Genomic DNA, 13139 nt, shown 5'->3' with positions numbered 1-13139 from the left:
GACAAATTCGGCCCGGTTTGCCTAGACCCCGAGACATGATAGCTTTCTTTTCGAATGGCGGCGAAGCAAACGCTGATGACACTCGTGAAAAGCGGTTTCTCTTGCTACTCACATCAGAGGGCTTAGCTGAAGACAGCCCATAAGTGGCATGTAGGATCTCGCAAGATAAAGAGACCGCCTCGCCTCCGCCTCGTCGATGCTGGTACATGCGGTTAGCGGCGCCGTTGGTGGTTCAGCCTCTGACGTTTTAAGATCATTCGGTGGGATATATAAACCGTCCCAGCCCACATGCGGTCACTCGCTGGTCTCATCATCAACAATGAGGGCTGTAAGTATACCAAAACAAACTTCGTGAATAATCTCAAAGCAAACAAGTGATATAGCATAGCCCGACAGTGCGCATAGCCTGGTTCGTTGGTGGGTGCTGTTTAAAAGCGCCGTGTTTCACAATGTTTGTGTCCTTTTCAGATCATTCTTTTCTGCGTGGTGGCGTTGGCTGTGGCCGACCAGGGGGCCAAAATCATTGACCACCAGTACGGCATCGAGGAGGATGGCTCCTACGAAGCCAGGTAAGATTCGCAATAGTAATTGTTGTTCTTGCACGCACTCTTTATCGGCGTAATATTTCGATGAGTGTTTAGTGAAAGTGCTAGCCTATGAGATTTTGAACTGGAGTTGCTAGCCATGCAAAACTTACGTGGCTTACCTTAGCAAAGAAACGTAGCAGCTCTTGGACAGTCCACGCTCTTTGTTCCTTATTCACCTCATCAACATGTACTCATCATATCCTGGCTCCTTGTGCCCAGAGACGCCATATATCAACCAGGAAAATATCTGCATATTGGGTTATACTTATCCCACGTCATACCATGGGGGGCCTGGAGGCTCTGGCGTTTGCTGTTACGAAGCCGCAGGCTAAGTAAGTCTTAAACTATTATACCAAATTCAGCGTCAGTGTACCGTACGGCGTGCTTTCTTCAAACTAATATCCTCGCAGGTTCATGTAGCTTTACCTGCAAAAAGTCACTTCTTCAAATAACATGCTGTATAACCCTGCCAGGAAATTTTGTCCAAACCATAGACTTGGCAGTAGTCGGCCAGAGTGCAGCAGGTATCACCTTTTCCGACGCAGGTCTCGAATACGTGATGCTCCGGATGGAACCAAACTAGACCAGGCCATGAAGGGTTGACGAGAGTGTAGCCCTGTGTAGTCTGAGCAATGTCCATCCCAAATATTCACGTTTTACACAATGCTTTGCTTGTGCCAGGATAAGCTATAAATCAAAGCCAATATACCCATTCCGTCCAAGAAAATTTGCCAAAGCCGACCAGGCCCAAACCTAGCCAACCACCTTTCCAGCAGATCAGTCGCGAACTGGCTCCTGAGTGTTGCGTCAGTGGAACTCTGCATGTTGAGTTAACATGAAAGACAGACCAACTAGCGCACTGACGAATGTTGTTGGTGTGGGCTGTTGATGTGTCAGTTTTTTTTACATAACCTCCTTAGCAACGGACAATCCCAGATCTGTTAGCGCATCGCTCGGCTCCCGCGGCACGAAACAGCTCACTGGCTTATCACCATCGAGCTATCCGAAACCAAACCGAGCTGTTATAAACCGAGCTGTTATAACTGAAGGTAATCGAGGGTTACCAGCGTCCTTTTGCTTTGAGTGCCGGCTCCTGCACCGACGGATAGGATGGGTGCTGGTAGGCATTCCGTTACAACTTCGAGTCCAGAGACAGCACTCTTCTTTTCCCGACCATGCCCTCGGCGGTGGCAAGCCGGCGGCTAGGTTTTCCTCGGATAGGAGTGAGCTGCTCCAAAAACACAGATACATGTCCTGGATTCGAATGCTTAAAATGAAGCAACAACCGGAGGCCACGGACTTCGAGTGCAGTCTCTGTCGCCCTTTTTTATTTGCTTTCCAAGCGTGTATGCTGTTTACGCCTTATTCCTCCCAAAAGCACTTCCAGAGTCAAAGCGGTTGAAACGTTTATGTCCAATCGCAGCTACGAGACCACCAACGGCATCACCGCCAACGAGGACGGCATCTCGTACCCGGGCAACGAGCCGGAGACCGGCAACTACGTGAGGACTGGCTCCTACTCGTACGAGTGGGAGGGCGTCACCTACACCGTCGACTGGACTGCCGACGAGAACGGCTTCCACCCGGAGGGTGACCACCTGCCCGACTTCAGCCACACCCGCGAGCACATCGGAGGCGTTGCGGACTCGGTGTAAAAAATCCAGCAGTCGATAATAAAAATAATTTGTTTGGTAAATTAATCTTCAGTTAGAATAATCAGCCCTTAATGTAAAACAGCAACATTATATATTTTCGTCTCTGAGCAAAGGTCCACCGTCATGTGTGTGTGTGTTGTGTGAAAATCGTGCTGCGTCCCTGGTTCATCTGTTGTGACAATGTCATACACTTTTGCGAGGACTTCTGGATATTTTCCTACTTGATTTGTGTGGAGGTTGGCAAGAAAATGAGCATGCGGCTGCAATTTTTGCGGAGGGCATTTTCGCCTGTTTGGTGGTAGTTCAAGTGAGCAGTGGACAGTTGTAAACTATGTTACGCACTTACAATTTGCAGCGAGCGTTTCCGTCCATGCAGTAGGGAACACATCCCCTAATTTGGCACATCATTTCTGCAACGCTTGCGCGGGGTCACTGTTCCCCGTCCGTGGGTGGTGGAACGCCTGACGGAGTGCATGAACGAGATTGCGCCTTCAAAACATGTTCCCTAACTTTGGCTTTCCTGAATGAGGCAAAGCTCGTGGTTTGAAATAGGCATTTTCGGCCTCAACACAGACCCAGAACGGTGGAATGTTGTCACTTCTGCGTTGTTTTGTTCCGGTGACATCATAGTGCTGTCGCCATCGGTGCTACCATATTTGGGAGTAACGCCAAAAGTACTATCGACTAAACTTTCGTAGAATTGTGATCATGTGAAAGGCAAAGGCGTGACACGAAGAAAACATAGTTTCGAATGAAGATGGAATTACTCCACTTCAGACATATTAAAGTGGGACCATTGCTTTAATGTTAATGTACCAGTTACTTTAATCTTGTAACTGGAGTGGAATCTGTTACGTAACGCGGGCTAGATTGTGCATTCCAAACCACCGGTAAACATTTACCACCAGGGAAAAAACAGGAATAAAGCTTTCATACAACTTGCAGACATGTCACCTGAATGTAAAGCGAGGGCAGCTTGAAGGGGTCCTAACGAAAGGAAGACCGCGGACGGGGACATTGGCTTGCCCGGGAAGACACTTAGGTAGAGATGACTCGGATTACTCGGTAGGTAGTTGACTCGATTCCGCGCTTGCCAGCGAGCAAGCATGCACATATAAAAAAACGGCACGACATCCAACATTTATTTCAGACCAAGGGAGCCAACTCCACGCTTCTCGTCATCTCAACATGCAAAGATGGATGAAAAGTCCGAAGCGACCCACAGGCTGCTCACAGGCACTAAAGAAAAGCTCACGTGTGGCAAATAGATCTCCGTCCCACAGGACATATGGATGTGCGGGGCTTCGCTCCTTCGCGGGAGCCATGACACAGTACAGGCTGACCACGACGGCAACAGCGTCCACATGCTCGCTTGTTCATGCGGTTCCTGATTCACGTGGTTCTCCTATTCATGTGATTAACTGATGTGGTTGGTGCACGAGCGACCGCGTTTTAATTTCATTATTTTGCGTGGAATGCGAAACAGGTTATTAAGAACGCTACTATGGAACGTTGGCGAATACTCCGGCCAGTCAACGCCGAGAGGCCGGCGTGATACAGCTGGGATTCGAACTCAGGCCTCGCGGGGGCGAGGGTAGTACACACCACACCACTATCCCACATCCATGACTTAGTGTACACAAAACGATTTTAGGATTGATAGCAAAGTCATCGCCGTAATGGACGGCAGAAGGAACATCCTTGTGAAGAGCGTTCAGGAAGTTCAGTACGACGCCTTCCGACAACAACGGCTCAATTTTCTATGGAGGTGACTAGAACACGAAGCAAATGGCAAACTTCAGCTATAAAGAGGGAAAGGCATTGCATCTAAATTACAAACGCAATTGCAATTGCAAAATTGGAATTGCAATTGCAAGGCATTGCATTGCACGGGTGCATTGAAAGATGTTACGTTCAGCTTACCCACATGCACTATACGTGTCTTTCAACCCGATATTAATTCTATGGGCACGGTCGAAATTGAAATACGAAATCAAAATTGCGCGGAGCGTGGACGCTGCTGCACTGAACTGTAGCAAGGGCGACCTGGTCGGTTGTGGGACGGCAGATATTTTGGCCAAAAATAGACTTAAAAAAATTAAAAAAACATGAAAAATTCAACTCTGAAGCAGCACGGTGCTGCGTTGTGGCGGAGATACAGTGGCATCCAACACCCTTTGAGACGCTCGTTAATGTATTGGGCCTGGTCAGTTGTCGAGCCTTGGGAACAGCGCTGAAAGCTCAGGGAAGCTCAGGCTGCCACAGGGCAGTCAAGGATATGTTTCAAGTCGCCTATCGCCGGCCGACGACCATACGTTACTGACCCGGTAACAACGGGAACAAAGTATCGTCACAGTGCCTAGCCATCGAGCTCTTCTAGGCAGTTTGGTCATCAGGCTCTTCTAAACAGTCTGGCCATCGGGCCCTTCTAACCTGTCTGGTCATGGGGCACTTCTAAGCAGTCAAACTGCCCCAATTCTGCGGCCGGGTAGCGTTCGGTACATTGTCTGAGCGGGGGCCCAAGTTGCCGTTGAACTGGTACCGCTGTGGTGTTCTAGACGTCCATGGCACGGCGCAGCACAGTGCTGTCCCCTGTGAAGTGTAGCCCAATGGAACACTGCTATCTTGGCATTTTGATGTTTGGAAACAGGAGCAAAGTTGAGTCTTGGTAGGGGAAGGGGCACCAGGGATGATAAAGGACCCCGTGTCGCTGAAAATCTCCCTCCCCAAAAAAGATGGCCCCAAAAAGATGAGCACACTTGAATTAGGAGAAGGTCCAATTTTCTTAACTTCATTGCTATTTTGATATTTTTAACGGAAGTACAGCTCAGAGCTGCCGAAAGATGCAGTTTTGGTTATACATATAGGATCCCGGAGCTAAACGTAAATTGCAGATAGCAATAGCCGCCAAAATGTGTACGGAGATGGCCGACTCCGTGCACCTGGGCATACTTATTCATTCTTCAGAATTGAATAATTAAAGGATGATATTACACCACTTTAAATACACACGCTCTAAAAAGGATTGGCTTACGTTTGTGTGGAATTATGGGTTTAAATCGACATTCTAAAGGTCATTTCCGGCAGTTCGTTTTATACCCATTTAAGACATCAAATCCTCTTGTTTCTGAAATAGACGCACGCGAACTTGTGCGGTCTCTTTCATGCGCCTACACGAAAGTCACCCAGACATGTATGTCGTCATTCGATTTATTCTTTCGAAAGGTCACATGATTTGCTCTACCTGAATGAGGATATGGTGGCCAAAGCCAAAATAATATGGCGAAAGGAGTATCCGTGGTTGATGGGAAAAGGAATATTTTTTCTGGAGTGCGTCAACACGAACCGTCACCACCACAGACAGCATTTGACTAACAATCGACATGGAGCCACTGACTGCATGTCCCTATGATGAGCCGCGTTTTGCGATGCGTGACGCATACATTTGAGGAGTTGTAGTAGTAATGACAGACATGGGGCAAGATTCGAGCATCGAATAAATCAAGAATAATACCGTTACTGAGAATGCAAAGTCGAATGCAAGTGAAAAACGCGATATCACGGAAAAACAGGCAAAAACACACGAGAAGAGGTGAAAACACGGCGACTCGAAAAGCGACATAAAAACGACACGAAACACACACGAAAAGAAGGCCACCGGATTGTTGTGCTCTTTGTCACCAAATACCGTGTAGAGCTTTTTGCTCGACATCTGCCTTTAAATTCACTCACTGGTTACAATTTCGAAGGTGATTTTCTACTCACCGTATATGTAGTGCCAAAGTCATTACGGAAGAGCGGGAGAGTTGCTGCGGGAAAGAGTTCAAACTTATGTTGCAGCACAATCACGAGGAACACAATCATAATTCAGACTCAGTCTCATCAACATCACTTCCACTTATGCTAATATTGCTTGCATCTAATCAGGTGGTGGAGCTAACAATCTACTGCAGACGGTAAACCGCTTGAGACCCTGTTTTTCGCCGATAGCTTTCACACCCGCTATCTGGCAGAACGTTTGTTGTTGCACAAGAGGGATAAATGAATGCCCACAGAAACTTTTTAAGGTTCGTTTACATTAGATGAAACGCAAGGGCACTTAACGTTCCCGCGTGACGTTAGAAAACACAAAAAATATTCGCCTGTGGTTAGAGTGTCGTGACGGGGCGGAGCTATGCTCTCACACCAGCTGTAAGCCCCGCCCTGCCTGATTTTTTAGCCGACGGAGTCTGATCCTTGACCGGTCTGCTCCACTCTTGCAGTGGCTTGGGAGACTCAGCTCAGAGTGGCTGCCAAGATGACTCACGCTGCTCGTGAAAGCCCGAAGGGCGCCAACGATATCTTCAATTTGCGATTTCTGACGGTTTATGGCATTGAGGAAAACTGCTTTTACGAATGCACCCGAACATGCAATTACCAACCCTGATAAGTGACATTGGCTTCGGTAACATGGGAAGGAGTCCTGTTACAAGCAGGCAGTGTATAAATGGGCGGGATTAAATATCTGATGTCACATAAGGCTATTTTTCGAGTTTAATTTCATTGACGTAGCCGTGCCTTTTGTGGTACAACGCAGTTGAAAATATCTCGCGAATGCCAGTCACCTGGACCCACTATGGCGTAGACGTCACCTTACGTAAAACAATGCCGCATTCAGAATCGATCAGTGAAAAAGATGTGGAGCACAAGTTCGAACATGCAAGCCTTAGAAACAAAACCCTGACCCCCAGCGTTGCAGTCTCCATAGGCCGCACGACGTCGGCCCAGCAGTTACCATTAAGCGGCGGACAACGAGCCGACGAGAGTGATCCCGCGTCTGGAAGATATACCTTTGAACACCTTTGGACACCGTACGTTTCGTTGATCTGCGCCATTTAAGATTGATGACAGGAACGGGTTAGCATTTACAGCATCGCAAACAGGTGCCGGAGCCTGGTAGTGGTGGAGCTGGAAGAGTAAATCTCTATTTTTCGTGTTGCTGTAACCGTAAATCCGCTCAGAGGACAACCGCAATACAATACAAGTGAAATATACGCTCCAGTCCAATCTTTGAACGATCTAAATCCGTTTTGAAAGGCTCTCGTTCGCATTTTCTCACGAAGGTCGTTCTCGCGCTCCCGCCGCTCGACACCTGGTGTTATCCGCAGCGTTTAACGCCGTTCAGTTCTACGGAAAGTGTTACCCAGCCATAAGTGCTCCTAAGATTACGAGTGTGCAGGATAATAACGCTTACTTAATTTATTTCAATAGCTGAATCTGGAAAAATAGAGACGCCCTCTGCTGAACATGGGATGACCTTTTTTAATGTCAACCTAATTTCGGTCCGCTGTATTGAACACTAATGAACAGTAGCAAGGGCCACTCATCGTTTATACAGTAATAAGGTATACAGTAACAGTATAAGGAACAGTAATAAGGGCCCTCTTCATGTCAGAACTCTTCATGTCAGAACGGACCCGTTACAGATCAGAATGGGACCACCGCAGGTCAGAATGGTCCCCTAAAGACCACAATGGACACCTACAGTCAATGATGCGCACTGTATGGGTCATAATGGGTCTCTATCGGCCACAATGAGCCTTCCGCAGTCAGTGTGGTCAAAATGCCGTCTGTAGGTCAAAATACGTCAAAGGTCATTTACAGGTTCATGAATTTCCTGTGTTGGTCGGAATTGGCCCAAGCTTTCTTGCTTTCTTCGAACTTTAAAAGTCCCAGCATTCAAGCTGGGGAAGGGGGAGTTGGCGGGGAGCTGCTCCCTTTGGCTCCTTCCCTCGGTTCCCGCGTCCTTGAAAAATTGTACAGATGAAACGTACGTCCTGGTATAACCTTTGCACGGTGCGAACTGATTTTGAAAACCTTACGGAAACGTTATTCTGCGAGACATCTGTCGTTCTCGCGCGCCTGGCGCCGCCACCCGATGTTGGCTGCAGCGGCCAACGTCGCTCGGTTTGACGGAAAATGCGGCACCGAACGCTCCTTAAGGTTGTGAGCGCACATGCTTAAAACTTAGCGGACTGCAGTCTGTCTCATTATTAAAAAAAAGCTTTCGGCGGCTATGGGCTGCCACACGATCCTGGACTCCACCAGGATTTGTCCGTCCTGGCAGCTCAGCTGGTTATAGCACCTGTCTTCCAACCCACCTAACCGCGGCGGCGTCAAGTCCAGCCACTTTAGGTGCTCGCTATTTGTTCCCAACAGACATAGCCTGCGGCCGGTGGCACGTACATCAGGTGACGTCAGTGACGGAACGGACCGTGCCGAGCGTTGCGGCACGTTTAATTTTCGCCACCAAATCCTGAGGTTGACCTGAAATTGCATGGTCGGATGATCGGGGTCAGGGATCACGCAAGCGCTGCATACCGTGAGCTCTGCACCAGAAATCCATCCATTCAAAAGGTTCCGACTAAATCATAAAACATGAAGATGCCGCGCACGAATGGGAGCTAAAGTTTTCATGGAGGTGAAAAACTTCAGACTTGCCGAAAAATTTCCGGAATGGACTGATGAATGCGTTGGCTGAGCGGTAGAGGGATGATAACTGCAACTAAGAAGAATTTCGCATCGGCGTCATTTCAGCAGCATTAAACATATTTCACTACTGTTTCGACCGCATGGAATTCGACACCAATATTCAATGGCTATTTTTAGGACAGATGATGACGCTGATCCACGGTTCAGGACGCCTCAGTTTCAAAGGTCATTTCACGCTAAAGATACATTGGTGACAGCGTGACATCGGGGCAGTGGTGTTTCGCACGAGCAATCTGCTCCCTAGCTATTAAACCTTGGCGTCAGGGGGTTTTCATCCAAGCAGGCTGCTCGAAACTCGGTGGCGCAGTCTGACCGAACTACCTGTTATGCCGGTCTTGTTATGGTTTTGTGGCGATCTTGTTATGGTTTAATGGCGGCTTCCATCGTGGTAGCGGTGGCAAATCCAGCATATCATGCCATTTTGGGACCGTAGGCTCTCTCTACTCGACAGTGAATAATGTTCCGAAAATCTCAGATGAGACGGAACAGGCGGGCAAAGTGTTGTTCACCAGAAATCGTTGATCAAAAGGAACAGAAGGAAATTCGGTTATCCCCTCGGTCGAAGCTGCAACAGACAGAGAACTTCTCGGGTCTGGTGAGGCAGCAGGTGCACGGAGGGGGGGGGGGGAGGGGGCTGGGCGACATAGAATGGCGGTCACTACGCTTCTGCATCTGGGAGACGATCAGAGCGACTGCAGAGGAAACTGTGCTAAAAACGATGCGGAAAGGTCGCGACGCCTGGCTGCACTCACGGAACCAACAATTAGATCCACTGATTTTGGTGTCGCGCCAGCGTGAATCCGATTGTGTGCAAGAGTTTCCAGCATTGGTAGGTCGCCGGAACCAAATCATCGTGCATTGATGGTTGCCGAATTTCGTAGGTATCACACGAGAAGATCATGTTGACATGACAATGTCTGGTGTTTTGCACTTTCATTGGTACGACCACGAATGCAATGCGGCGTGGACAACACGAGTACAATGTGCAGCGGCACGACTGACGAGGGAGGAAGGAACGGAGGGGCGGAGCTGGGAGCAGTCTGACGGGACCAGGCAGCGGCACGTCTGACGAGGGAGGAGAGGGGGAGGACAGGGCTGGGAGGAGTCTACCCGAGCGGCACGTCTGACGAGGGAGGGACGGAGGGGCGGGGCGGGGAGCAGTCTGACAGGACTGGGCAGCGACACGACTGACGAGGGAGATAGGGAGGGGGAGGGGCGGTGCTGGAAGCAGTCTACCCGAGCAGCACGTGTGACGAGGGAGGGACGGAGGAGCGGGGCGGGGAGCAGTCTGACAGGACTGGGTAGCGACACGACTGACGAGGGAGGTAGGGAGGGGGAGGGGCAGTGCTGGAAGCAGTCTGACGGGACCAGGCAGCGGCACGACTGAAGAGGGAGGGAGGGAGGGGCGGGGCTGGTAGCAGTATGACGGGACCGGGCAGCGGCACGTCTGACGAGGGAGGTAGGGAGGGGGAGGGGCGGTGCTGGAAGCAGTCTGACGGGACCAGGCAGCGGCACGTCTGACGAGGGAGGGAGGGAGGGGCGGGGCTGGTAGCAGGCTGATGGGACCGGGCAGCGGCACGTCTGACGAGGGAGGCAGGGAGGGGGAGGGGCGGTGCCGGAAGCAGTCTGACGGGACCAGGCAGCGGCACGTCTGACGAGAGAGGGAGGGAGGGCGAGGCTGGAAATAGTCCGCCCGGACTGGGCAGCGGCACGACTGACGAGGCAGGGGGGGGGGGGGGGGGCGGGGCTGGTAGCAGTCTGACGGGACCGGGCAGCAGCACGACCGAGCGCGGCCAACCGCCGACGCCATCTGCCGGCCAGACCTTGAGTTAAGCAGCCAGTCTCCGCTCACCGAACGCCGTACCGTCAAGGATAAAAAGCTAAGCCATTTCTGCCCACGTGATTATTAGATCAACTCGCAGGAACCGGGACGCGCCGACGCTTTTAATAGAATGGGGCAGCCTAATCCCGCGAGGTGCCAGGAACGGAAATGGTGAGCCGTTCCCACGTCCACAGTGGAAGCGATCCACAACGCATGTGCTGTCCACAGTGGACGCGATCTGCGCAATGAGCGTAGTCCAGGCCCGTAAAGTAAGGAACTGGACAGGCAGCCCCTCAGCTCGGTGCTCCGTCCACGAGATCAGTTCATGGGACCGGGGTCGCTCGGACGGGCGCCGAGTGGCGCTCCCAGGCGTCATCGCGTCCAGGACATGCCGCGGCGACACCCACGGGTGTCGAGAGACGCGTCGTGAGCCGGGCCGGCATGATCGGCCGAGCTCGCTCTGGTCGGCGCCTGGGAGACCTCAACCCAGCACAGATGCGGAGCAGCACGGCCGCGCCCGGCCCACAGAGTTGCCCGCGCCCCGATGGTGCCGCCAGCACGTGCTGGGCCGCGGAATGCAGCTCTTCACTAGCTTCGCGCTCAATCGTAAAGGTTCACTCATCCTCTAAATGTTAGCGCCTGAGGAATGCCGCATGTCGGAAACACTCTCCGTAGCTGGCGGTCGGTAATATGCGGATAGGCACGCGAATGCTATCCTAGCATCACTGTGTGGTGCGCCGCAGCTTATGTGCACTCCCGAGACAGCCAGCAGATCGCTGGCACGCCATTGCCACGGTCTTCGCCTGGCTGGCACGCCATTGCCACGGTCTTCGCCTGGCTGGCACGCCATTGCCACGGTCTTCGCCTGGCTGGCACGCCATTGCCACGGTCTTCGTCTGGTTGGCACGCCATTGCCACGGTCTTCGTCTGGGTGACGCGCCATCGCCACGGTCTCCACCCAACTGGCACACAATTACCACGGTCTCCACCCAGCTGGCATGCCATTGCCACGGCCTCCACCCAGCTGGCGCGCCATTGCCACGGTCTCTGCCCAGCTGGCACGCCATTGTCACGGTCTTCGCCTGGCTGGCACACCATTGCCACGGTTTTCGTCTGGCTGGCACGCCATTGCCACGGTCTTCGCCTGGCTGGCACGGTAAGACGTTTGAAAGCAATATGTCGTTTTTGAACTACGATTGGACGCGACCACGTTGTCAAGAGAGTGGCGGCACAACGGACGCCATCATCCTTTCCACAGCTTCACACCAGCACGCTTATAATTTCTCGACGAAGCCGCATCCCTCCCGGACGAAAGCATCGCCCCCGGCACACACTGCACACGTTGAGCGCCATCGAACCCGGCGCATCTTCACTGACGCGCCCAGGCCCCTCCTGGGCCGTCCTCTTAGGCCAGCCCGTGTTTTGAGGCGACTGTGAGCCAGGGCTGCCGTTTCTCCCCCACCAATCCCCACATCGCCACGCCCAGCCACCCACCCATGCCTTTTCAGCACCAGCACAAGGGGGTGGGGGTGCGAGAGCGTCACAGGCAGCGCTCAGCTTCATTACGTATATATATATGTATGTATTTTCCATTACGATACAGCCACCATTCATGCCATTGCAGCGACGCCGGCCGAACGGCTCAGGAGCGGCCAGAAAGACCACGTGACCTCAGGTCGCACCAGCCAGCCGCCCGACCCCGACGCCAGCCGCCAGCCAGAGGCGGTCACACCTCCACAGTTGAGCACGATATCAAACGGCTAGAGCAAGCGGTCAGTTGGGCGGGCGCGCGGCTTTTGTGCGGCGCGCGGAAGTCACGGTCGGTAGCCGGACTCCGCAATGCTGGCCACACACGAGCGACGCAACACAAACACGGCTTCCCTCCCCCCAGAGGCGGCGGCTACGGCGGATTAACGGGCCGGCCGGCGCGCCAGTGCGAGACGCATCACAGTACAGTACATAACAACGGATAACGCCGCCGCCGGCGGCCCGACGCGCGCTCTGGGGCGCCGCGCCGCAAAGAGACAGCAGCCTGGTTATACGAAGCGCCGGCAGCGGAGACGGTGAGCCAGCGGAGCATCGACAGTCAGCCGGTACGCGCAGCGAGCCGAGTCGCCGGCGTGGGGCGGCCGCCGGCCGGCCGTGATCAGCGCCGCAGCGGCGACCGGCCGACGCGCAACCGCGGCGGAACTTGAAGACTAACATGAAAGACACACATGCCCGGGCGGCGGCCGGCGGGCGCCATCAGTCGGCAAGCGGCGCCGACAGCAGGCACGGCAGCGACTTGCGTAGCGGGCCGCCGCGGCCCGACCGTACGCCCCGGCCGTGCACCAGCAGCAGCTCCGAGGAGCGCGCGCGCGCCGCGCCCCGGCCGCCCAGCCGCCGCTCGTCGCCCGTCTCCACCGGCGGCAGCGGCGCGGCGGCGGCCGACGCGGCCGTCACGGCAGCCGACGGCGCCAGCCCGGCGCTGGCGCCGCGGCCGCCGGCGCGGCTACGTCGACCGCGGCGGCCGACCGGCCAGCGCGCGCCGCCGGCGCCGGCCGG

General features: G+C 53.2%; 1 protein-coding gene across 1 annotated transcript; it reads left to right on the top strand.

Moving 5' to 3' along the window:
* The first annotated feature begins 249 nt into the window (after positions 1-249).
* Positions 250-2444, top strand: LOC119099699 (endocuticle structural glycoprotein ABD-4-like). The gene is made up of 3 exons (XM_037222764.1): positions 250-328; positions 469-569; positions 2011-2444. The coding sequence occupies exons 1-3, from the start codon at positions 320-322 to the stop codon at positions 2240-2242; spliced, it is 342 nt and encodes a 113-aa protein (XP_037078659.1). The 5' UTR covers positions 250-319; the 3' UTR covers positions 2243-2444.
* The last annotated feature ends 10695 nt before the right edge of the window (positions 2445-13139 follow it).

This window comes from Pollicipes pollicipes, unplaced genomic scaffold (assembly GCF_011947565.3).
Source record: "Pollicipes pollicipes isolate AB1234 unplaced genomic scaffold, Ppol_2.1 Scaffold_4881;HRSCAF=5763_pilon_pilon_pilon, whole genome shotgun sequence".
In the NCBI taxonomy this organism is placed as follows: Eukaryota; Metazoa; Arthropoda; class Thecostraca; order Pollicipedomorpha; family Pollicipedidae; genus Pollicipes; species Pollicipes pollicipes.
Note: the sequence above shows the minus strand (reverse complement) of the source record. Positions and strands in the feature narration are given on the sequence as shown.